At 39.7% G+C, this 24,237-nt stretch overlaps 1 protein-coding gene across 2 annotated transcripts; it reads right to left on the reverse strand.

Moving 5' to 3' along the window:
- Positions 1-207: 207 nt before the first annotated feature.
- LOC122996847 (pyridoxal kinase-like) lies at positions 208-23,751 on the reverse strand. 2 transcript variants are annotated; one of them, XM_044372604.1, is made up of 12 exons: positions 23,466-23,751; positions 23,221-23,364; positions 15,583-15,637; positions 9,994-10,098; positions 9,736-9,819; positions 7,133-7,167; positions 6,561-6,646; positions 5,200-5,245; positions 4,994-5,105; positions 4,742-4,878; positions 4,536-4,602; positions 208-3,973 (listed from the first exon to the last, which is right to left on the reverse strand). In XM_044372604.1, the coding sequence occupies exons 2-12, from the start codon at positions 23,299-23,301 to the stop codon at positions 3,858-3,860; spliced, it is 924 nt and encodes a 307-aa protein (XP_044228539.1). In that variant the 5' UTR covers positions 23,302-23,364; positions 23,466-23,751; the 3' UTR covers positions 208-3,857. The 2 variants fall into 2 exon arrangements, with proteins under 2 accessions (XP_044228539.1, XP_044228538.1); XM_044372603.1 differs by having other exon boundaries at positions 23,221-23,751.
- Between the last annotated feature and the right edge of the window lie 486 nt (positions 23,752-24,237).

Here is a 24,237-nt window from a genome sequence, read left to right on the forward strand (position 1 = left end):
GCACCACAATATAACTGTACTAGTACAAAAATCAATACTATTGCAATTTGTTTTTTTAAAAATGAGACTGCATTTTTTTTTTCTCCCTCCATCAGTCCACGAGGGGTTTTCAGTCAAAATGCAGGAAATAAAAAGGAAAATGTTGCTCAAACGATCAATTAATTAGCAGTTCAACATTAAATGAAGGGACAACAATTTAGATAATCATCGTTTTAAGTTGTTTATTGAGCAAAAATGCTAAATATTTGTTGTTCTTTGCTTCTCAATTGTGAAGATTTGCTGTTTTTCATCATATCTTTGGGGTTTGTTGGATGTCACTTTGAGCTCTGGATATTTTTTTTTTCCAATTTTCTGTATTTATAAACCAAACAATTAATTGGAAAAATAATCAACATATTCATTGATAATGAAAATAATCATTAATAGAAGCCCTAAAAAAATTATTTTCATAGATTCAAAGTGAAAATCTCAGCATATATATATCATCGAATTTCTTCCAGCATCTCTACCAACATTTAACGACATCTTGTCATGTTTTCCTTCCTTCCCCCTCCTCCTCCCTCTCCACCTCTCCCTCAGTGAGCAGTATTGTGGCATTGTGATGTTAGGTTCCTAAGGCAGTATCACAGTACAGTCCATAGAGAAACGACAGCAGTACAGAATTACACTGGCCTGCCCAGAACCTTACATCCAGCTCAGATGGGACACTGACGGGATCTGGATATTTCTTTTGCTGTTTTTTTTTTTTTTTTTTTTTTTTTTTTTTTAAGCCTCCGTTTATTTGGTTTAAAACTTCTCCAAACTGCATGTTGTTGATCTGAAATTTGAATTGTTTCCTGTTGTTAAAAAGATTACTGAACATTCAAATCAGGAAGCAATGAGGGGAAAAAAAGATTCTGAGGTAAATTAAAAAAATGTTAAAATCTCGTTTAAAATCTCATTTTTCCTGCGGTGCCCTGGTAGCTCAGCGGGCTAAGGCACATGCCAAGTTATCGCAACATCACTGGTTTTTTTAAATCAGCTCGTGACCACCGTCGCATGTCGTCGTCATCGTCACTTCTGTCCGATCACACTCCACTGTGTGCTGAGTCGTAATAACTGACCACAAGATTTTCATAACCAGCACTGCTTCATCAGATAGTTGAGGATTTTAAATTTACTTCCTCAATGTAGCACGTAGTTAGCTTAATTAGCTGTTTGTTAGCAATAGTTAGCAAGTCAAATTCTTAACTTATGATTTGGGAAACTACTGATTTTGAAGCATTTTCACCAGAAAACAGACAGATTGGGCTATATCACACATCTGGACAGGTCAGATTATTAATATTGTGTTCATGACTGACGTGAAAATAATTTTACACGTGTCTGTTTACTCAAATTGGAAGATATCTAACTTTTAAACGCAACTTATGGAATCATTTCTGTTGCGTGGACCACAGTGGAGTGTGAAGTGAACCAAAAAGACAATTTTCTACAACAAATGTTTACAGAGCTGCTGCTGGATGTGTGTGTGTGTGGGAGGGGGGGTGCGGGGGGGGGAGTCTCCTGCTGTGACCAGGAGAGTCTCCTTAATGTTTCCCCAAAGTGCTTCTCGAGGCCTCCAGTAAATTCAGTGGCACAACTCTGAGATATAGGGTTCTGGGCCAGAGCTGAGCCGGGAACTGTCCGGCGGGACGCGGGTTGGTTCTGGCACTGATGGAGCCGATTTCTGATTGGTCTGAATCGGTCGGGGACGGCTCCGAGAGCTCAGGTTGCCCGTTTTTCTTTATGTTGTGTTGAGATGAAAGAGGTTTTCAACTATATACTATGACTATTAGACAGTTACTTATTACTAACAAGTGACAACGACAGAAGCCTCCGTGGAGCGTTTAGAGGTGCCAGAACCAGCCCGGATGTCTCTGGTTTTGGGTGATATTGTAGTGCGTGTGGTCTATAGTACAGTAGCATCAACACAATGGTCCAATAGACAGATCAGATTGAAGATATCATACAGATGGTCCAATACAGTTATAGTACAACATCTATACATCAACTATACATTGTGCGTTTTTTTTTTTTTTTCCTTTGTTATATTTTCAAGGGGTCTCAGGGGGTTAGACTTGGTCACCATTACATCACTGCTGTTAAGACGGGGGGTGGGGGGGTCGGGGGGTCGTAGTAGTGGTGGGCAGAGCCATAGATAAACAGCGTTTGAGCGTTATAGTTTAACAGCCGCAGCCATGTTAGTTCTGCAGTCCTGCTACTGTACTTGGCGACTGATGTGGAGGACCACCCCTACAGTGCAACACTGTCAACAATGAGGATGAGTCCAATGGAGAGGCAGTAGTAGAGCGATAAGGTAGCCAAGGTTATATGTGTGTAAGAATTTAAAGGGAACATAACATGTTTTTGTGATTTTCTGTCATTTTTATACTGTTATAATGTCGGATGTCTATGTTAAACATCGTCAAGGTTCCGAAACTGGAGGTGAGCGTATGTAAAAGTGTTGCCTTCAAGTCAAAACTCAGGGCTTCAGCCTGCAATGTTACCTCTACTTCCTCCTTGTGATGATGTCAGATTGTTCGCGCAAGCTCACCAATGGCTGTCCGTTCCCTAGTTTTTGCTGCTAAGGTTGTTCCACTGGTTGTTCACGTCGTCTACTCTCATATTTCGGATCAGATTTGGGCTCAAATGTATTTGAGGAGTTTATATTTTGAGTGAAGCGAAATCCGACTACTGTGGTTTGCTGACGTAGCCTCTGAAGCCAGCAGAAGTCTTAAAGAGACAGGAGTTAAAACGGATAGCAGCTGAACTGAGGGGCTGCGTAAAGAGCCAGTATAAGAATAGAAACTGTAAATCATTCCAGTAGAGCCCCCAGAATAAAAATATAGTTCTGGAAACGTGCATGTTATGTCCTCTTTAAAGGCAGAGCTTTGTTAGATAAAACAACAGCTGGAATTTGATTTTGGATCACTTATTTATTAAAACACTGCAAGTATGTTGCAGTGTTTTGTTTCTGAACGCAACAATAAATTGTTCCTGCTACATTATAACTTAGATTTCATGGCTCTGGCATCTTAGTGCTATTTTAACAAACAAAATTAAATTAAAAAAAATTATTTTTCTTCATAAACAAAGTCATAGCACAACCAGATGTGTAGTATTGGTAAATTATCCAGGAGGTTCCTCAGTTTTGTGAGAAGTATTAAGACATTTTAAAATGTGAATTAACAGCGGGAGAAAGTTTGCTTATTTTTTTGTATTCACTCCTAGAAAAGGTTTTAGAGACCACAGAGTTATAACTAGAACTGCTGTGCTCCTTACAATAGTGCACTGTAACAAATATGGCATCACCTTTAACAAAATCAGGATTTAACATCTCCAAAACAATTTCTCAATGATAGTTTTCCGATAACAACCATCACTCATATTTTTTTCTTGTTTTTTTTTTTTTTTTTTTTAACCCTCATATATGTCACATTATTTCATTTATTTCTGCTCTCTAAAAAGCAGCTGTGCACTCCGCTCACATACCCTGTTAGAGAAGAGGCAGTCACAGGACGCTCATCGTCCCACCTGAACAAACTCTCTGTGTATCTGTGGCTCTGGTTCCAAAACAGGGTCAGGGTAAAAGGGGGTTCACGGGTTCGATTTAAGAGGTTAGGACACTGAGGACTTAAAGGGATAACGGGTTTAGGGTAAAAGGACTAAAGGGGTTACAATACTAACTGGTTTAAGAAGTCGGGATGATACGGTGTTGAAGTTTAGGTGATGACAGTCAAGGTTTACAGTGATGAGAGATTTACTGAGATACAGGATTTGAGAGATTTATGGGTGAGGAGGACAAGGTTAGTATGAGTCTTATGGGGTCGGTAATGTTAGGATATGACTGTGGCCTCCGTAACTATAGCAGGGTCTTCTATGTCAGCTTTACTTTGAACCATCCTCAGCTCCAGCTGGGGCGGACTGGGCCTCCGACCAGGACCTGCTAACTCTGACAGAGAGGGAGAGGAGGTAGGTCAGGGGCGGGAAGACGTAGATGCAGAGAGGAATGACAATAATTTTACACAACTTTTTGAAATTTAAACTTGGTTTAGAGAAAAGTATAACTGGTGTAAAGCACCCTAAAACAGCCAGTTATCATCCAAAGAGCTGCAGATTCAGACTTACAGCTGTGGAGAATCTTTATCCTGGTTTAAGTGCTTTAGAAGACTTTGTTTTAGATGCTTAAACTTTTTGTAGGAACAAATACGTTATCTGCATTATAAATATCTTGCATTACAAAACTACATTTTTTTCAAGAGTAACACACAAATATCTCATTTACTGTTCAACATTTGCTATTTTTTTTTTATTTACTTTCATGATTACTTCCCAAAAACTGTCTTGGAGTTGCAAACATCTGGAATTACATGTATGATTACATTTCAACAGGCTTTAGCTCTCCTGATGATTTTGTTTGTGTTTATTTTGTCTCTGGGATGTAAACAGCATGGATCAGATTTCTATTATAGATACCGAGTAGCAGTTTGTTTGTGCCGTGCTGTTATTCTTACCATGAGCGTAAGATATGGTCCTCTGGATAACGTGGTGCATCACCGAGAATGTCTTCTCACAGGCCGTCTGAGAGAGAGAGGATAATATATATATATAGAGAAAATGCAGTTATTATCACATTTTATGACTTGGCATAGGGTAGTGTGTGTGTGTGTGTGTGTGTGTGTGTGTGTGTGTGTGTGTGTGTGTGTGTGTGTGTGTGTACCTTTAGGTCATTGGGGTAGTGGTGTGTCCACGCTAGCAGCATAGCAGCAAACAAATCTCCGGTTCCTACGAAGACAGCGTCCACTTTGGGCACTTCTATTCGAACTCTCTGTGTCGTCCTGCTGCCGTCTGGACGAACTGAACGGTGGAGCAGAGACGGAATATATTTAGAGGTTTATCTTGTTTGTTTCCTCAACGTGGACTCAATATAAAACTCCTGACGCTGTCACACACAGACGCACACATCACCCACCATGACGCTGGCTGCCCAACGACACGAGGAAGCGATCTCCCAGTCTGGAGGGCAGATCAGAGGAGGTGATGACCACTGTGTCTGGGCCCATAGCATGAAGAAGGTCCATCACCTACAGACAGTCAGTGACAGAGTGAGATACTACGACTTCATACAAAGAAACTATGTAAAGAAAGAAGGATTAGAGACAGTAAGCAGTGTTTTACCTCTACAGCGTCTTTCTCTGTGCTGATGTTTTTCCCTGTCAACAATCTAAAACACAAGCAAACAAATAACCAACATATGAAACACAAGTTCCCATTGAAGAGTTTCCAATGTTCACAAAGTCAAGTGATTGTCTACAGAAGAAACATTTCATATGATTTTGCAGGTGTCTGGAGAGAAAAAAAAGAAAAACACTAGGTGGAGCAGTTTGACAGTGAAGCTGCAGGAGAAGAGACAGAATCACTTCAAATGTGCATTTATTTTACAGTTTCTCATGAACGCAGCCATTTAGTCAGTGCAGGCACCAATCCACCAGCAGACACCTTCCTGTTTCTCTGATGGGATCATCAAAATGTAATATAATATAACAATATCAGATCAATATCAGAGATACTGAAAACAGCTTCTTTCATCCTGCTGGATACAACAGGAGGTCTGTTATTATGAATGTAGATACAATGACTGAGCAAACCAACAGAACTTCATTTGAAATTTTGGTTAAAGTACGGGTTCATAATTTTTCAAACCTGTCTTAAAACAACAGTCAACTTCCCATATTAACAATGCAACTGGTTTTTCTTGCTGTAATCATTCCTCCTGTTCATTCTGACCATTAGATCCCTTCATAATGCACTTAAAGTATAAGTGATGGGGGACGAAATCCACAGTCCTCCTTCTGTGCAAAAATGTATTCAAAAGTTTATCTGAAGCTAATATGAAGCTTTTTGTTACTATACTTCCACTGCAGCTCAACAGGGAAACACAAAGAGGGAATTTGATGCTAAAAAGACTGTAAATGTGTCAGATATCCACTTGATATGACTAACTCAGACTGCTGAAGCCTCATATAAGCTCCACATCAACTTTTAAATACATTTTTGCACTAAATGACTGTGTGGACACACTGTGGATTTTGGCCTCCATCACTTATATTGAAAGCACATTTGAAGAGGATCTTTTAATAGCCGGTATAAACAGGAGGAATGATTGCAGCGTGGAGAATGAAGAGAGAATGAGGAGAAATGTGTGATAAATGATGCATTTAGTATATTTCCATTTAAAGTAATAGTAGCCATAAAATACATGGCATCTTGGCTTTGACTACTAATATAAGCATCATATACAGTAGCTTCACTGTATTGGAGTGTTGAAACAAATAGTTTGAACAGCAGTGCATTTATTGTTATAAAGCATGGCAGAGTTGTGTTTTTTTGTTAATTCTCTCTCAAATTTCTGGGTCTAGAAAGTGGAGGTATTGGATAACAGCATGAGTGGTGTTACATAAAGACGGTGGTTGCTAATGCTGTGTTACTCACACAGTTGCAAAGTCATAGAGGTGTAGATTATTTGTACTTGTACTCACTCGGCCTCGAACTGGTTGGGAGTAATAATGTCAGCAACAGGAACCACCTTGTTCTTATAGACCGGATAAAGATTCTGAGGAACGTACTGCGGAGAGAGACACGCAGGTTAAAGTCACGTAAAACATTAGAAACACACAGAACACACACACACACACACACACACACACACACACGCTGGTCCAGAGGACCTCAAAGCTTCTCTCTGATCTTTGTTTTCACAGTTTTAAATGACAGAATATGATATAAAACCCTGAAAATGTCTGCAGAATGTAATATATATACACACACACAACACACACAGAGTGAGTCACTGTGTATATGTAGTTCTGTCAGATCACAATAATCCATCTGTCACTGAGAAATGAGCCTTGTAACACCCCCCCCAGAACACTAACACACTAAAACACACACATAAAGATACAGGGAATGAGCACTAAAACCCTCCTACACACATTAAAGGCACAGCCATTATAAAAAAATATTTAAAAAATCTATCAAACAACAGATGTTGCAGACATACAAACAGCTGCACATACAGTAGATAAGAGTATTACATGGCCGGTAATCTCACCATAGATCCATGATCACCGAGGACGGGGTCACACACTGAAATGACACATGAAGAGTCAGACGCAGACCTGCGAAGCTCCAACCATCATCACATTACATAAATACTGCAGCGATAGGGGGCATGAAACCGGATTTGGAGATGTAAACACATCCCAGCGAGCACGCAGAGACCGAGAGAACAAGTCTAAAACACTTTCATTCCCTTAAAGAAGAAGATTAAAAGCTCTGCTGGTGTCTCTTAGAGGATCATACTGATGATTTTACTGTTCTTTTCCACTGAGGGAGATAAAAATGTAAAATGTGTCCTGATAAAAAGGTCATGAAGGCGACTTTCCTTCTGCTCTCACACAGCTAGCCACGATAGCCAGAATGACGCTGCATTTGATGTTTTTTAGGGCACAAAACTGACATCAAATCACCTTTTAAAGGTTGATACGGCAAACATGTTAGGAGGTATCTTATCGAGCAGACAGGGAGCGATATTAATGTTTATTTGGAGTTGTGTGTCTGCTGTTTGGAAGCTGCTTCCTGCTGTGGTTGAAAAGCAGATTAATGGGAGTGGTGAGAAAACAGTAAAAGTTTCAGTTTCAGGTTTCAGGCCAGAAAACCAGAACAATGAACTGAAGGACATTAAATGATTTGTATATCTGAGGCTCTGAGGATGTTGTATTGTTGTACAGATTGTAAAGCTCCCTAATGTGAATTTGTGATTTGTGATATTGGGCTGTAGGAATAAAACTGCAGTCAGGTGGTAAATCTCTGGTAGTTTATTACATTACGTACAGTCATTTGATCGACTGTTTACAGGAATGATGGTTTAAATGAGGAAATACAGGATCAAAAATGAAGTAAACAAGACTAAAGATCAATTGTGCTGTTTTTTAGTACACATTAAGGTTCGATTTGTCTGAAGTCTGGAGACTCAGAGCTCCTGCTGTCTTCCTCTATTGATGCTTTTACTCTCATCACATTATATGTAAACCCGATTAAGGTCAGGTGGGACCAACAGAAAAGTAAATTACATCCTTTCATCACAACCTGAAATGCCTGTAACATCACAGATATCTCACTGTTTAACAATATCCGGAGGCACTTTTCCTTTTCTCCCCAAATCAGGCACACACTCAACAATACTTCCTGTCCACAACAATAAGTATTTAGGTGTACACATTATTCATGTCACCCTCTGGTTGTTTATTGTTTTGAACAGTGGCAGTAGGTCTTCTCTGTATCCACTAACACAATGTCTACGGGCCAAACTGCTGGAGACTTGATTTGAGTGAAAGTGATTGGTGCAACATGAGATGGAAACTCTCCTGGCTACACAGAGAGAGAGAGAGAGAGAGAGAGAGAGAGACGGCTGAGAGTGATCCACAGTCAGAAACTAGTGAGTTTATTTCACTAAAAAAGTTTCAAACATTGTGAAGAGTTAGTTTGATCTTGTTAAAGGATTTTGTGTTTCTCTGTCCTACATAATCTTATTTTGCATCACTGTGAAATCTTGCTTGTGTGTTTACTGGTATTTAAGCTCCACTAATGAATATTTAGATATTAACAAAGGATCAAATGACAATGTGTAATGTGAGAGGAGTTAGTTGAAGTGAAAAATCCCCAGAAATTGATCACCCAACTGTGCAGCTCTGCAGAGATTTTTTTATCCTCTTACAGCTGATGTTTTTGTTTTACAGTCTGCAAATTTACTTCTCAAAAATCCACTTTGAGCCACAACAGGAAGCTGATGTTCTTCTGCTTTTATATGATGAAAAATAAAATATAAAGGTTCACGATTGTTCCAATCTGTCTTAAAACAACAGTCAGGTGTCCATATGAACACCGAAAGAGGTTTTCCTCACTGTAATCATTCCTCCTGTTCATTCTGGCTATTAAAAGATCCCCTTCAAATGTGCTTTCAGTGTAAGTGATGGAGGCCAAAATCCACAACGTGTCCACACTCATATCAAGTGGATATCTGACACATTTACAGTCTTTAGCATCAAATTCCCTCTTTGTGTTTCCTCGGACAGTATAGTAACAAAAAGAGGGACTTTGGCACTAAAAAGACTGTGACGTTGAAAGATATCTACTTGATTTGACTCATTTGGACGCTGAAGCTTCATATTAGCTTCAGATAAACTTTTAAATACATTTTTGCACAGAAGGAGGACTGTGGAGTTTGTCTCCCATCACTTGCATTGCAAGTGCATTATGAAGGGATCTTCTAATGGTGACTGTTGTTTTAAGACCATTTAATGCTGCTTGAAGCTTTAATGCTCACTAAAGCATTAAGCAGTTATAATATTATACTAAACATTTGCTACTAAAGTTATATTCTGCAGTAAAAGCTCAGTAAGGTGTGAAAGGTGTCAATATTAGAGAACTTTTTAGAGAAGCTTTTAGACCCTGTAAGGTCCTAGCTGTAGGTGCAAGCACATTACATCCACACTGATGCAACAAACTGCATTAATTAACCTTTAGGTAGGAACCCTGCTGGCTGCAGGTCACAGGAATAAGAAATTCATTTCTCATGTGCATCAACGTGGTACATTGAGGACCTGTAAGCTACAGTTCTCAGTTCTTTGGTGTTTTTGTGGACTGAATACTCACCATACACCAGATTGGGGTTGGCTCTCTTTAGCTCCTGAACAATGTCCACCACCATCTCCAAGAAGGAAGTGTCTCTGGTATACCCTGAACGCAACACACACACACACACACACACACACACACACAGATACAAACATATAACATACAACTGAAATTCATTTAACCTAAAGAATATGATCTAAAATCTCATCACTATCAGATCATATTAACATGAAGCTGTGGTGAAGTGCTAGTGTGAAGGTGAAGCAGGGTATCCACCTGTTAAAACATAGTCATACTGGTGTACGTTGTTCAGTTTGATTCCCTCATAAAGAACATGGAGCTCATCTGCTGTCAACACCTGGCCCTTCCAGTGGGAATAACCTGCAGAGAAGAAGAGAGGACAGGAGGAGTTCACTCTGCTTTCTAAGATGCTGAGTCTCATCCTTTTACACATAAAAATAAACTAACACATACGGTGCAAATAACCACCTTGTTATAATGCTGACACACAACAACAACAGTTAGATAGTTCGGGAACATTCTTGTACTACAAGGGCGTTTCCACTGACATGATCTACCTTTCAAGTTTACGCCTGATCTTGAAACTCATCTACTCCTATTTCTTTCTCTTTACATACAAACCCTTACTAACAACAAACCAGTCACTTGAAGAACAGGATCTGTCAAAATACTCTAAAAAAAAATATTCACAAAGCACATTCGGAGCCGTTTACTGGAGTGTTTATTCCTTAAATTTCTGTCAACATGTAAATCCTGTTTTGAGGGAAGAACACTGGAAAGTTTTCTTGAAATTTTGCTTTATTGTTTATTTATTGTTATTCAAATAGTTTATGAAATTACCGTTGAAACAATTAGTCAATAAATTTAGGATTAGTTGATCGATAGAAAATGAATCTGCAACCATTTAGATGACTGATTGTTTTGGTTCAATTGATTCAATTTATTTGGGTTTTGGAGGTTTGGTCAGACAGAAAAAAAACTCATCGATTATATAAATTATTGTTAGTTATCGTTATATTTGACATGTGATATCTACAGTAGCTGTTACTCATGCTTACAAAGCCTAGAATAACAAAATAAAGGACTAATAGAGTGATCTTCACTATAAATCAATATAATTCACTATATTAACTATTCTTCATACATGTACAAAAAAAACACCCAAAATTCCCAGAAGCCATCGATAGAACAGGAGTAGGGTGTAGTTATGGCGTAGCGTCTGCCTACAGCTTGATGAAACTAACATTAGAACTGAAAGGGAGACGATTCGCCACCAGTGACAAAAGATCAGTGCAGGAAACATTTCCAGGAATGAGAGAGAAGTTTAACACGTTTCAAGGAGAGAACTTTAAATTAGAAAAAATTTATAATGACAATTTTGTAGCAATTCCAGCAAGTTTTAGGTGTCCTATCGTACTATGTATATTCTTAACTGGTACAAATAAAAATGACTGCAATACATAAATACATAAATTCCACTCAGCACTCACAAAAGTCCATTATTCTTGGACAAAGTTACAGAAACTGTTATCAGTCTTTCCACTAATTCCACTAATCAGACTTAGATAAATAAAAAATACTACATGATTTTGTTGTGTTGGAATGATAAGACTGCTACAATTTTTAATTTATTGCTTAATCAAATATCTTATTTTCTTCCCACATAGAGAAGTTGTCACTAGAAAACAAAAATTGTGGATTTTTGGTCACTTGTCACTTGTCAAATGTGGAAAATGCAAAATGCAGAACAGAGTGGATGTTTTATTATAAAAAATATTGTTTAATGGACTTTTTGTAAAGACGTAGCTTTGGCTTACTGTAGATAATTGATCTTTTTTTGTTTGTGGCCTGTGACAGTTTATTTACTGTCTGATGAAATGGAAAACAATAAAAACATATTTAGTAATCTCATCATGACTGCTCTCTGCCAGCAAGATAAAAAAAAAAAAAAGGATCTCGTAGGATCTCACTTCACTGAGTACAAAGAAAATGTTTCTTTCTGGAGCTCTGACCAAAGAAAACAAACTATGTAACTTAAACTGATTCTCGATAAGCGCGCGCACACACTCGCACACACACACACACACACACACACACAGACACACACACACACACACAGCAGGCCTTAGTGAAGCTGCAGTCCCAGTATCTGGTCAGCCGGGGACAGGGAGGAGGAGGAGGAGAAGGAGGCTGGATGCAGATGTATATGTATGTGACGTGAATGCCGATGTAAGCCTACGTTAGTGCACGTCTGTCTGCGTATGACATGTTTGCTGCAGGCTGATGATGTCGCAGCTCCAGGTGAGTCACAGCCAGGTCACGTGGTGGTGGTGGTGGTGGTGGTGGTGGTGATGGTGTGTGGGGGGGGGGGGGGGGGTTCTGGTTGCTAAGCAACAAGCCGGGAGAAAGCCAAAGGGGCTAAGAAAGAGAGATGAGCAGTCAGAGCGCTGTGTGTGTGTGTGAGAGAGAACGGAGGCCTACAGATAAGAGCTGCTTCTGTCGTCATCATTCGCTGCTGTCGCAATTCACTACGCCTGCTGCTGTTCACTGCTGCGTCCTGTTGCTCTCTCTCTCCACTCCCTCCGCCTTTCTCTCCATCATTCCCCGTCTGACTCTCCGATTCATTTTTTCCCCTCTCTTTATCTATTCACCCTCTCTCAGTCGGTCCTTCTCGCCATCGTCTCCTCTTCAGATGCGTCTTCTTCAATATGTCACACCAAATTACACAACACTCCTCCAAGAAATTGCAAATGTTCGTTTTCCAATCCGGAAGATCTGATTAAACTAGTGCTGGAGTCTGAGGCGTTTTTATATTACAGGTCACTCAAAACAAACCGACGTTACAGCACAGATCTGAAGATTTGGTCCCATTAAAGAAGATGTTTCTCCTCCTTGACATTTACGTCTACGCCATCAATGAAGAGGTAATAACAATAATGAGCAGGAAAGCAATGATTAGAGTTGTCATGTTCTCATGTAGAGCCTCAACAATAAATCTGTTATATTGGCCAACGTTAGCTTATCACAGATAAATCTGTACAGCATCTTCATAAATGTCAGCTCATAAGTATCAAGAAATACAGGAATACTGAAGATATGTTTGCAGTGAACAGTTCCTCCGTTACATAGGTTTGTTTTTCCAACTATAAAATTGGTCTCATTTCTTCAATAACCAAATTTAAGGGGTCTTCATAAAGAAGTTAATGTAAAAAGATCAATTCTGGCTGATATATTCTTTTTAAACTATATATTCTCGATAGTAGTTTCTGAGGGATGATTCTTACATATTTAAACTGAAGTTTCAGGAGCTCACAGCTGGATGAAGACCAGTATAAGACCCCAAAAACCCTGTTGTGAGAACTACTGACCAGATGCTGAGATGTTCATTGATGAATTGGCATTATTCTCTCCCTAATTCAGCTCCAACCTTCAGGAAACGTGCCTCAAGAAAAAATAAACAAGTTAAATATGAAGGGAACACAAACACCTTTTTCATTGGTTGGAAAATAACCACCTTAGAGCAAAGAAAAACGAGGATACTGATAAGTTCTTATTCATTTTGAAGATTAAAGGCTCAGTCAAACTAAGGGTGTTTTCAGACCTTCCCTGTTTAGTCCGGTTTGACGCTGGTTCGTTTTCCCACTTGCGATTCGTTTGGGCAGATCTGAACACAGCAGTCGTACTTGGGTGCGGATCAAAACAACCATATCGGGACCCTTTGGGGATGTTGTCTCGGTGAAGCGGTGGGAACGTGATCGACCTTGATCCGACCCCAACTACTAGGCAAGTCTGAGTCATTTAGCTCAGACTTGCAGAATAAAAACACTTAACCATGATCGTCTCCTACCAAGCAGATAGATTTTGCTTTAATTGCAGAGGTTTTGACACATCCACGGGTGAAACTTCTGCCGTCACTCAAATGAAATAGCCGTGGGTGAAATTTAATTTGCTAAAAGCATCAAAAAACTGACATTTAAGAAACTCGACATCTTGTAGAAACATTGACTCATTTACATAAAGCCTCACAGACCTCACCGTCCACTGGTTTTACTCTTATCTACTGTCCGAGGAAATTAGTTTCCACAGAACTCTTTTTACAGCGAGTCTGTGGATTATGAGTAACCGTTTCCTGTGAATGAAAAACAGGCTTCTGCTAATTGATCTATGATACCTGGTCTGTATGGTAATGGATAATCTAACCAACACTTCCAAACATCTCAAATGTAAATTACAGCATTTCATCTGTTTCCGTCTGACGCCGCCTCAAGACGAGTCCAACGCTCACCCACACGACAACACTTATCCTACACTACACCTAACAATTATGCTTTACCGTAGGCCTGCAACATCACAACCGTCACCATTCTTTAAGCTCAACATCATCATCTCTTGGTAACGATGAAACAATAAAACCAACATTTACCCCAGCAGCCTGCTCCCCAGTTTAGAAACTCTACCATCAATCACGTGTTAAACAAACTGTTGACCTTTTCTGGCTTGAAACTGATGACTTGCACCGGATCCGGGGACAATTATATGGAGGAGATTGTGGATACTTGTTGTTTTTACACTAGACCTAATGGAAAACTAGACAACCATGACGCGAGGTCGTCCAGGCCATCCACTTTGTACCAAACAACACGTTGAGAAAGAAACCTCTACACGCCACAGCGGGGCTTAAGTTCTCCAACAAGCAGCCACTTGAGACATTTTTAACTAAATACTGTGTTTAGGAGAGGATGTGTGGCGGGAAAAGGGGAAAAAATTGACCTGCTAGAACCAAAATTTACCAATAATTTGGCTGTTTTAAGTTACTTCTCAACCTTTTTTTCCTATATGGGGAACTGACAAACCCAGTCATCTCAAAATCAGACATCTACCTTTCTAAATGATCTAAAAAAAAAGGGATAACCAACATTAAATATAAAACAGGACGTCCAAGTGACTTGTTAAAGAAGCAGATAGGACAACATTTATGATTTTCACAATTCACTGTTTCTGTGAGGAGTCCTCCAGTCGCGGGCGGCTCGTATCCACTGTGAAGCAACAGGCAACAGCTGGGCAGATGTGTTTGTTTTCACAGCGCTCGGCTGAGTCATTCTTCAAGTTCAGTTTGCATGAATAACATGAGCTGAGACTCCCCATCAGTGCAAGACAAGGGGGGGAAAACACACAGTGCAGATTACTCATTCATAGGACTGGCAATTAGATCAAAATAGTACCGAGTAAATGTGACATCTAGGACTGACGCAGCCAATCAGGAACGAGATGGATCATCGGTACAGGTTTCATCAAAATGTGCTGTTGCAAGTGTTGCCTTTTTAGAAGATAGGATCCCGCAAATCAATTTTATAAACACAAATATGTAACACTCGCTCAAACTTGATCCGAGGCTACTTCTTGTACTTTACTCAACATCTTAACTTCTCAAATACATCCGTACATGTTGGAGCTGAAATCCGATCAGAAATATAATTATCATGTATGAACATGAAGTAAAATGACACGATTCCTTCAAGTCTCATGTAAATGAGACCAGCAGCATCAGCCCATATAAAATGATAATAAAGTTTATCCCCCTACAGTTACTTTGATGTTTGAGAGCTGATCTGGTGACGGTCTGGTGAAGTTGCTGCCCTCCCAAAAACTTGACTCTCTTGGCTGTCGACTCGTCAGCCTCAACACAGCGACGACAACTGTCTCTCTAACAGTTGCTAACACCTCGTCACGACACCAGAGGCTAGGGCTCTGACTGACTCATACACACCCACACACACACACACACACACACAAATTAAACTATGGACACACTGACAAAGAAACATGCCATTTGATCTGCCTCACCTGTATGGTTGGAGAACTGGACAGAGTTGATGGAGTCCACCTCGAACCCTAAAACCTGGAAACAGACAGAAGAAGGAAATAGTTTAGGTGGTGGGATATGATAGAAGTTACAGCAACTAATCCCGACATCACACTGGATATTTTCTGGGATTTTTAGCTTATTTGTTAGCTCCCTGCTGAACAAAATTAACAAAAAAATGACTGTTTGGTTATCAAATCGTCATTACTGATGATTTTCCCAAAAATATGTCAACTGAATGTCTTCAAAACATTTTTGGAGACCAAGAATTCAATGATGACTTCATTAAGAAGCAGAAAGAGCTTTTCTGGATTCATTATCATTGAAGTTTACTTAGCAATGGAGTTTTTTTTATAGTTCTTTAAAAGTGTTTTTATAGTTTCTGCCATATATTAGCAGGTAGCAGTAACTATTAAATCATATCCTTGTTTTTGTGATTGTATTTTGTGACATTTTGTTATGTAAAAGTATTAAAGGGATGCATTCATATAACACTTTTATCCAAAGCACTTTACTTCTCATTCACACACTCATACACAGATGGCAGTAAACTATATGCGAGATGTTGGCCTGACCATCGAGACTCATGGTTCATTGTCTCGCCCGAGGACAATTTGACACACGAACAGGAGGAGCTGCGGATCGAATGGTTGGCCCTGTGATTAGTGGACAACCTGCTCTACCTCCTTGTCTGCCCCCCCCCCCAATTATATGCTGTATTGCGGGTGCAGCGTCCTGTAGAGACTGGCCATCCATGAGGCTGGTTCCAATTGGAAAATTGACAAAGATTCAGCCATCTTGTAAGTTGTGTCTTTCTCCAAACACGTTGATGATGGCCCTGTGCAGAATCCCCCATTAAGTTGGTGTTGCCAAGTTGTTTTTTCACGTGTTAATGTCCAGTAGTTAATATTGCCAGTCATAATTGGGAAATAATTATTTTCTCAAGTGATCATTTGTCAGTAAATAGTATAAAATGCCTGTTATAATTTCCCAAAGTCCAAGGTGACGTCTTCAAATGTCTTATTTTGTTCAACCAAAAGGCCAAAACCCTAAATATTCAGTATACTATCATTTATGACAAAGATAAGCATCACATCTTCAGATCTGAGAAGCTGAAAGCAGAGAATTTATACATTTATGACTGAATTTATGTGACTAAAACGATCATTCCGTTATCAAATTAGTTGCCAATTAATATTTTGTTGATCGACTATTGACTAATCGTTGCAGCTCTACTTATTTTGACTCCGTTCACCCCCAGCTGTTATCTGTAAGGAGAGATGCTGAAAGCTGCACAGAGCTGAAGCAGACAGCGACACCGTCCCCCGCACTCTGTCTTAACAAACATTAAAAAACATTACCAGAGAGAGAGAGAGACTCGTGACTCATCCACGTGCAGTCAATTGTTATCTTGAATGACTTTATTTAATGGGCCTAAAGCAGGAAGCGGGCAGAGTGAATGACTTCTTTGTTCTTTTCAATTGACTGTAACTTTGAGATACAAGAATCTGCTTTCAGAGGGGAGAGGAGAGGCAGAGACGCACCCCGCAGGAAAAAGGAACGCAAATATTAACTCTGACCTTGGAAGAGCTCGTCAACGCTCTGCTGTTGCTGTCAAACTGATGAAACCCATCTCTTAACGTGTGGCAAATGTTTACTAAAACGTTAAATATTTGCATCATCGGCATGAAGGCTTCATACAGCTCTGGAGGAATACAAGAAGTATGAACCTTTAGAAACAAGACCCTTTAACGTCTGAACAACCCGTCTGTTACACCGTGTTCCTTCGGCCCAGCCGGATGCGAACCGACTGTTGATGTAAAACTGTGTGTTTACAGCCTGCTGATGTACAAGAGGCTAAGAATATGTTATTTAGGTCACATCCTTTCTCTCTTTATTCATAAGCCTCAAGTCAGTGACACAGATAGACTGTTTACAAAGCTTCCACTCAAGCATCATCAGACACTCTGAGAGGATCTTAACTAAATCACAAACATTTTACCTTCTTCCAGGAAACACTTCAACACTTTTGGTGAATCCCTAAATGAGGAACTCCCCCCCCCCACCCCGCCCCCCGTTCACGACTGACAAATGTTTCTCTTAATTAACATGTGTTACAGTGCAGGCTGATCACATCCCAGTCAACACAGATGCTGTGTTTACTGCATCGTGACTGGCAGCGTCTCCCAGCTGAGGGTTAGCTCCTGTATGTTCACTGTTGATCTGGATGTAAATGAACAAATGTACGTGTCACTCTGCCCAAATAATGTGTCATAGTTTGGTTACAAGCATTTATATCAGTGTGTGTTTACATATTTTGTTCCTGCATTTGTATTATTAAACAGGCTTGTTGCTGTATGTTAAGTCATTTTCAAGTTTCAGGTTATCTGTTATCTTCCTGATTATACATTTAGTCTATAAAAGTAGTAAAAAATAATAAAATGCCTGTCACATGGTACTGTAGCCAAAAACAATGCAAGCCTAACTCTTCATCTGAGCTGTAACCAACAAATATTTGGCATTTATATTTTTTACTGACTATATGTCAATCAACGACTCATTGATGAACAATTTCCACTCTAGCTACAAGTAACTGTCTCATTAAACGAAGAAAACATTAAATACAGGCTTGTCTGGCCATTAACAGTGAAAAATTAGTCATTTTCTCACAGAGCTTCAATCTGAATTTTGGACATTTGCATCTAAAACTGAACGAGCTGCCAGTTAAAAGTTCTGTGATTTAATTATAGCAAAATGAGTTGCAAGGCAGTTTGATTTGTTTACACTAAGCGTGGATCCGAGCAGCGTTTTCTTGCGGATTCACCCTCTCAGGACAGCAGGTAAGTGACATGAACAACCACAGAACGCCTCGTCAACAACTATCCAACCCACCGAAGTGTCCTTGAGCAAAACACGGCATCCCTGCTGGTTCCAGAGATGTTTCATATGTGACCATGAGCTGCTGTTACTCAAGGTTGAGAAGAAAACAGAATTAATTGATAAAAACGTCCTTGTTTTGGAAAGAGCGACCTGTCAGGTCCAGGAAATCAAACTGACGACTTAAAACTGATGATATTCAAATCTAAACCCGCGTTAATCCTCATATACCAGAGGACAGTCCTCATCTTGAATTCACTTTCTATGTGAAAGCCGACTCTATCCTGTCCAGCTCTAAGACAGCCTGTCTCCATCTTCAGTGACGTCACCCGGAGGAATCCTGTGGCAGCCAATCAGAGCCCTGCTTCCTCACACCGCCGTCTCCTTGCCTGCTGACAGGCCTGAGATTCACCGTCCTGACAGCACAGAGAGAGGGATGCCCTGCGCGCTCGCTGACGTCACCGCCCGTCGTCTTATCCCTTATCTCTACAACGACTGAATCACGGTCCTTCAATGACATTTGAGCTTTCAGTTGATAAGTCTAAATTTAAAATACTCATGTCCACGAGCAACAGTGGTGGTTCATTCACAAACTGACTGCAACACTCCTCCAGCCAAATACTGTCACGTTGTACTTAGTCTGCTGGTACAATCTCTCTTTGATCAGATATGACCCAGCAGCTTTGCATCAGTTACTCTCGTTATTGTCCTTCTTAACACCTCGTTCAATTTAAGACAGAGTGACTGCATAGATTTAAGACCTTTTAATGCAAGTAGCAATAAAAAATAAGGCCACTTTCACGTCAAAGATATTCTGTGTATGACTCATAATAGATCATTTAAATTGTAAAATGCTAAATTTAGCTACATTTAAGACTCCTTAAAGTCTTGACTTAACTTCAGACATTGTGACTATGTGCAGACTTACTTCTAGTTGGTTTTAATGCAGATACACTTTGGATTATTAAGATGCAAACTACTAGTTTTGACTGTTTGTATAACAAGGAATTGAGGCTGCAACTAGCAATTATTTCCATTATTGATTAATAACTTTTTTTCTTATTATTACTCCTGGATCAACCAATTAATCATTTAGTCAATTAAATATCAGAAGATAGTGTAATAGGCCTATAATTTCTCCAAGCCTGATGTCTTTAAATGACTTGTTTTGTTCAACCAACAGTCAGAAAGTCAAAGACAGTGATTTAAAACAGGAAACAAAATAACAAATCCTCACATTTGCAACATAAATGACTTACAAAATTAGTCAATTAGCAAAAAAGCTGTAATTTTCTACTGATGAACTGATATATTAATCAACTAATCCTTTAAGCACTATTAGGAATATGAGAACTGCCAAATTAAAAGGTCAATTTCTTTTATTCTATTTTAGTTTTTTAGGCACCATGTAGACTATTAAACACAAACTCTGCCATTATTATTCTCTTTTAAAAGCCACTTAACTGGTTTATTATGTCTGAAAATCTAACTCTTCTGAAAATATATTTATCTTAAGACTCTTACAAAAGTGCACATTGGTGTAAACACATATGCAGAAAAACACTGGATACTGGTGTCTTCAAAAAGCCACATGCATTAATTATACCTTCTTCATAATGTTAACAGTGAACCAACTGAACCTCTGCGGTTAAGCTGTAAGCAGATGCTGTCCCGCTTTTGTACACAGTACTGGTTAATGTATCAGTGTCTAGTATACGCTTTAGTAAGCTGCACTGGTTAATAGCTTACTACTGCTATTATTTTAACATTAGCCTGGTACAAACAGGCCTTAATCAGCCGTGGTAGTTGAACATTAGTGGCTGCAATGAACCCTGGTGACATGCATCAAAGCCCAGCAGCCATTAGGATAACCGCAAAATACATCCCGGGGCGCTGCAGGCTAAAAATAGACTCAGCACTTCTCCCAACAAGTGACTGTCTTTCAGGATGATGATGGGACACGTACCGTAGGCGTATACCAGCCTCGGCCATCACCACCGACTGCCACGCCGCTGCCGGTGGAAAATATGAAACTATAACAATCATCGGCATCGTCATCATCATGGCAATTACAGACCCAAAGCAATCATCCTACTGTCAACATTAGGGATCGTAAAGGGAAACGATCACAGTCGAGGCCCGGAGGAGCTAATAACCTCTGTGTCTTTTCATAAAATATCAAATCAATGACTCGTCTTGAATGCGTTCCTCTTTTTTGGCTCGTTATTCTGCAGGTTATGCCGTCTTGTAAAGCACTCTGTAAACTCAGCCTTTAGGTCTTTATTACTGCTGTTAGTGTCGGTAATGACTCAACCGAAAAGTTTCTCATTAACATGTTAAAGAGCGAGACACATGTTGAGACACTTCTTCTTCTTCTTCTTCTACAGATGATGAACCTCTGATTCAGGGGTGTGAGTCACATAAATGACACAAACAGTACAGAGAGAAAACTTGATACCAAATTATACTTTACCACAGAAAACAAACATGAAAATTGAAAATCTTTTTTTTAACTTCTGTTGGCTAGCGGCTACCGAGGCGATTTATGTTCGAGTTACTGACACTGTTGTTGAGATTAACCATTTACATTGTTGCTATGGTTACGTGCAGCCTCAGAGCGATGTTTGAGGTGTCGCTAAATACACTTTTACCTGAAACTTGCCAATCAATAATCATAGTATAACATTACAACATGATAAGGATACAATAACATTACAACACACTGCCCAGTTAACCTGAACTCTATGACCTCAAAACTACATCAAGATAAACGATCAGACTTAAAACATTAAAGGTGTTGATTCATTTATATTCATCAGTGTTTCTGTTGGTTAAATGTCATTTGTTGTTGTAGATAATGTCAGTTAATAAACATTTTAGAGCTGCAACTAACCATTATTTTAATTGATTAATTTGACGATTATTAGTTATAGTTTTGTCTATAAAATGTTAGAAAATAGTGCGAGAATGCCTGTTAAAATTTCCCAGAGTCAAAGGTGACGTCTTCAAATGTCGTTTTATTCTGACCAACAGTCCAAAATCCCAAAATATTCAGTTTACTATCATGTATGACAGAAAAAAGCATTAAATCTTTGCATTTGAGAAGCTTTTTTTTTTGCCTCTATCTATTATTCGATTATCAAAATAGTTGCTGATTCATTTTCTGTTGATCAACTAACCGGTTACTCGCCGTTGCAGCTCTAAATCATTGATCATAAACAGCATACCGATAAGGGATTTATTTCATAAATTCTAATTACTGTCCAGCCTTAATGCCTAAATGTGGACCGTACATCAGGTGATTCTGTGATTTGCCACCATTAATTTGCATAAGCAAAGAGGAAAACATCTCCCTAAACGATTATTTTAAACGAATTGTCAATACTAAGTGTCTGAACCTTACAGATAACTGAGAAAGTTGTCTGTAATTGTGCAGCATCTTAGCCTTTATAACACACACAGACAACAATATGTATATTTGTGCAATTATTCTAATCGACCAGCCCTAATTTGGCAAAAAGCTTAACTTCCAGAAACCAGGACAGCTGCTGTGTCTGTAGTAAAGCAAGAAAACATCTAAGATAACCTTTTCCCCTCCAATTAGTGCAAGTTTATCAAGAAACTCAAAGCAGCCAATGGTTGTATTGATTATTTGTTCCACCCCGTAGTACTGACTTGCAGGTTATCACTGCAGGAGGCTCCATCTAAATGTTCCCATGCACTCCATGACCATTACAGCTGTTTGTCTGCAGCTGTGAACCAATGATGGCAACCTGTGACTGGTTAACAGGCTAGCTGAGTTCTGGGTACACATTTCCCTCTGACCCCTGAGATTATCATTAGCTAGCTTCTGTAACCCTGTCGGTCAGTGTACACGGTTACTGACAGGCTAACTGGGGACACTGACCTGTGAATGAAAAGCTTCCCCCCCCCCCCATAATAACAGTTATTGTTATTCTCACCACTCCTCCAAGTAGGGGTCATTTGATTAACACCAGGAGGTCCATTATCAGACACAACTTTGCCACCTCTGGCGAACAAATTAGTCATTAACGACGTCTTGGTTGATCTAGAGCCAAGAATTTATCATTAGTTTATATAACACACGTATGTTTTCCCGTGACGGACGATGAAATCCTCACAGAAAAACAGCTTGCTCCATTATCGGACACCCTCAATGACAGGTGTCGTGCCACAATTTCTCGTTCAGATAATAAGACTAAATGAGACTCACTGACTAAATGTAAAACAACGTCAAATAAACGTTACTTGGGGAGAAAAAAAATGAGCGCACAGGCTGCCATGTTATTATACGTGTTGTCACATCGTTTTGTGAAGGAGATAAATGGGGGGAACAGAATCTGTCGGGGGGGGACAGAATTTTTCACGACACCTGTCGTCGCGGTAATTGCTCGACAACTAGGTTATCATCACAGCACGTCAATCAACAGCATCGTTAAATGGCCTTTTACACTTTAGGAGCAAAGAAAATACAACTGACCGTGGCTTTCAAATTAACTCATCCACATTTCACGATTCAGGCGGGTGACCGATTTCTGTTAGCAAAACATCGTATGAACAATTAGCGTGTATCATTGCAAAAATCGGTATGAACGTCAGTCGGTTTATGGAAAGTCGCAGTCAGATTTTTTGTGGCTATGGATGTCACACAGGGTCGTGTCCGATAACGGGTGTCTCGTCGCCCGTTGTCCGATAATGGGTGCATGGGCAGTTGTATTTACCTGTAATGGGAAAGAGGCGCTCTTGTTGCCGACGTATCCCCGGACTACATGGCTCTGTATGGACAGAACACGGCACTCCATGGCGGCTCCCGGTCAGCCGAGGAGAGACGCAGATAATCCGTTACTTCAACGGTAATCACTTGTCTGCATAACAATACGGGGGGGAAAAAATACACAACGTCAACACAACGATAACACCGCCGGTTACTGAGAAGCAGCGACGGTTAGCTCGCTTGCCAGCTAACCAGATGTGTGTCCCACGCAGGATGGCGGTGTGTGAGCGTGAGGGAGCGCGTGTGTGGCGGTTGTAGCAGGTGACGTGCGATGGAGAGAGGGAGAGCGAGAGCGAGAGCGCGTGCACGCACGCGCGCACACACACACACACACTCTCACACACTAAAAGAATCCGTTGAGAAACAACCGTTAAAGGCGTTGTTAGTGTTGCCATTAACGTTTAAGCCATATGAAAGTGTCACGAGCTGACCACACAACCGGGGCATGCAGCTACACTAACACTGGGCAAAACACACACACACACGACACACGCGCGCACACACGCCGGTATTCTTGACAGGCAATATGTATGACCGCCTAAACCTGATGACGTCACAACAGGGCCAGAAAGCGCATCCTCCTGATATATTTTTTTATTATTAACAAAAATATCTTACATGTCATAACATGTACAAAAGGGTACAAATAATAACAAAAAAATGTACAGTTTTAACGCTTTAGTTTAACAGTGTAAATATCTATATAAAATAATAATACAATTAGAGTGTTGAATTGAATAAATGTATTGTTTGAACTCTTTGCTAAAGGCAATAAAACGTGGTTTCTTACCTGTAAATTTACATTTATGGATATGGAATTTGGCCATTATAACAATAAGATTTATGTACACATTAGTGTTTTTCTGTGTATTATTTCCCAAGTGACCAAATAATGCATTCCTCCAAAGTGACATAAAACTTCAATCAATATTTTCAGTAATGAAAGCTCTAAGGTTTTGCTAGA

Source organism: Thunnus albacares, chromosome 14, assembly GCF_914725855.1.
Source record: "Thunnus albacares chromosome 14, fThuAlb1.1, whole genome shotgun sequence".
In the NCBI taxonomy this organism is placed as follows: Eukaryota; Metazoa; Chordata; class Actinopteri; order Scombriformes; family Scombridae; genus Thunnus; species Thunnus albacares.

What these genes read in the sequence shown, in the direction of transcription:
- LOC122996847 (XM_044372604.1), bottom strand. Translation starts at nt 23,301, where the DNA reads ATGGAGTGCCGTGTTCTGTCCATACAGAGCCATGTAGTCCGGGGATAC. An exon ending in GTATGACTATGTTTTAACAG is followed by an intron (nt 9,820 to 9,993) that starts GTGGATACCCTG and finishes TGTTGCGTTCAG; the next exon opens with GGTATACCAGAGACACTTCC. An exon ending in CAGAGAAAGACGCTGTAGAG is followed by an intron (nt 5,106 to 5,199) that starts GTAAAACACTGC and finishes GACTGTCTGTAG; the next exon opens with GTGATGGACCTTCTTCATGC.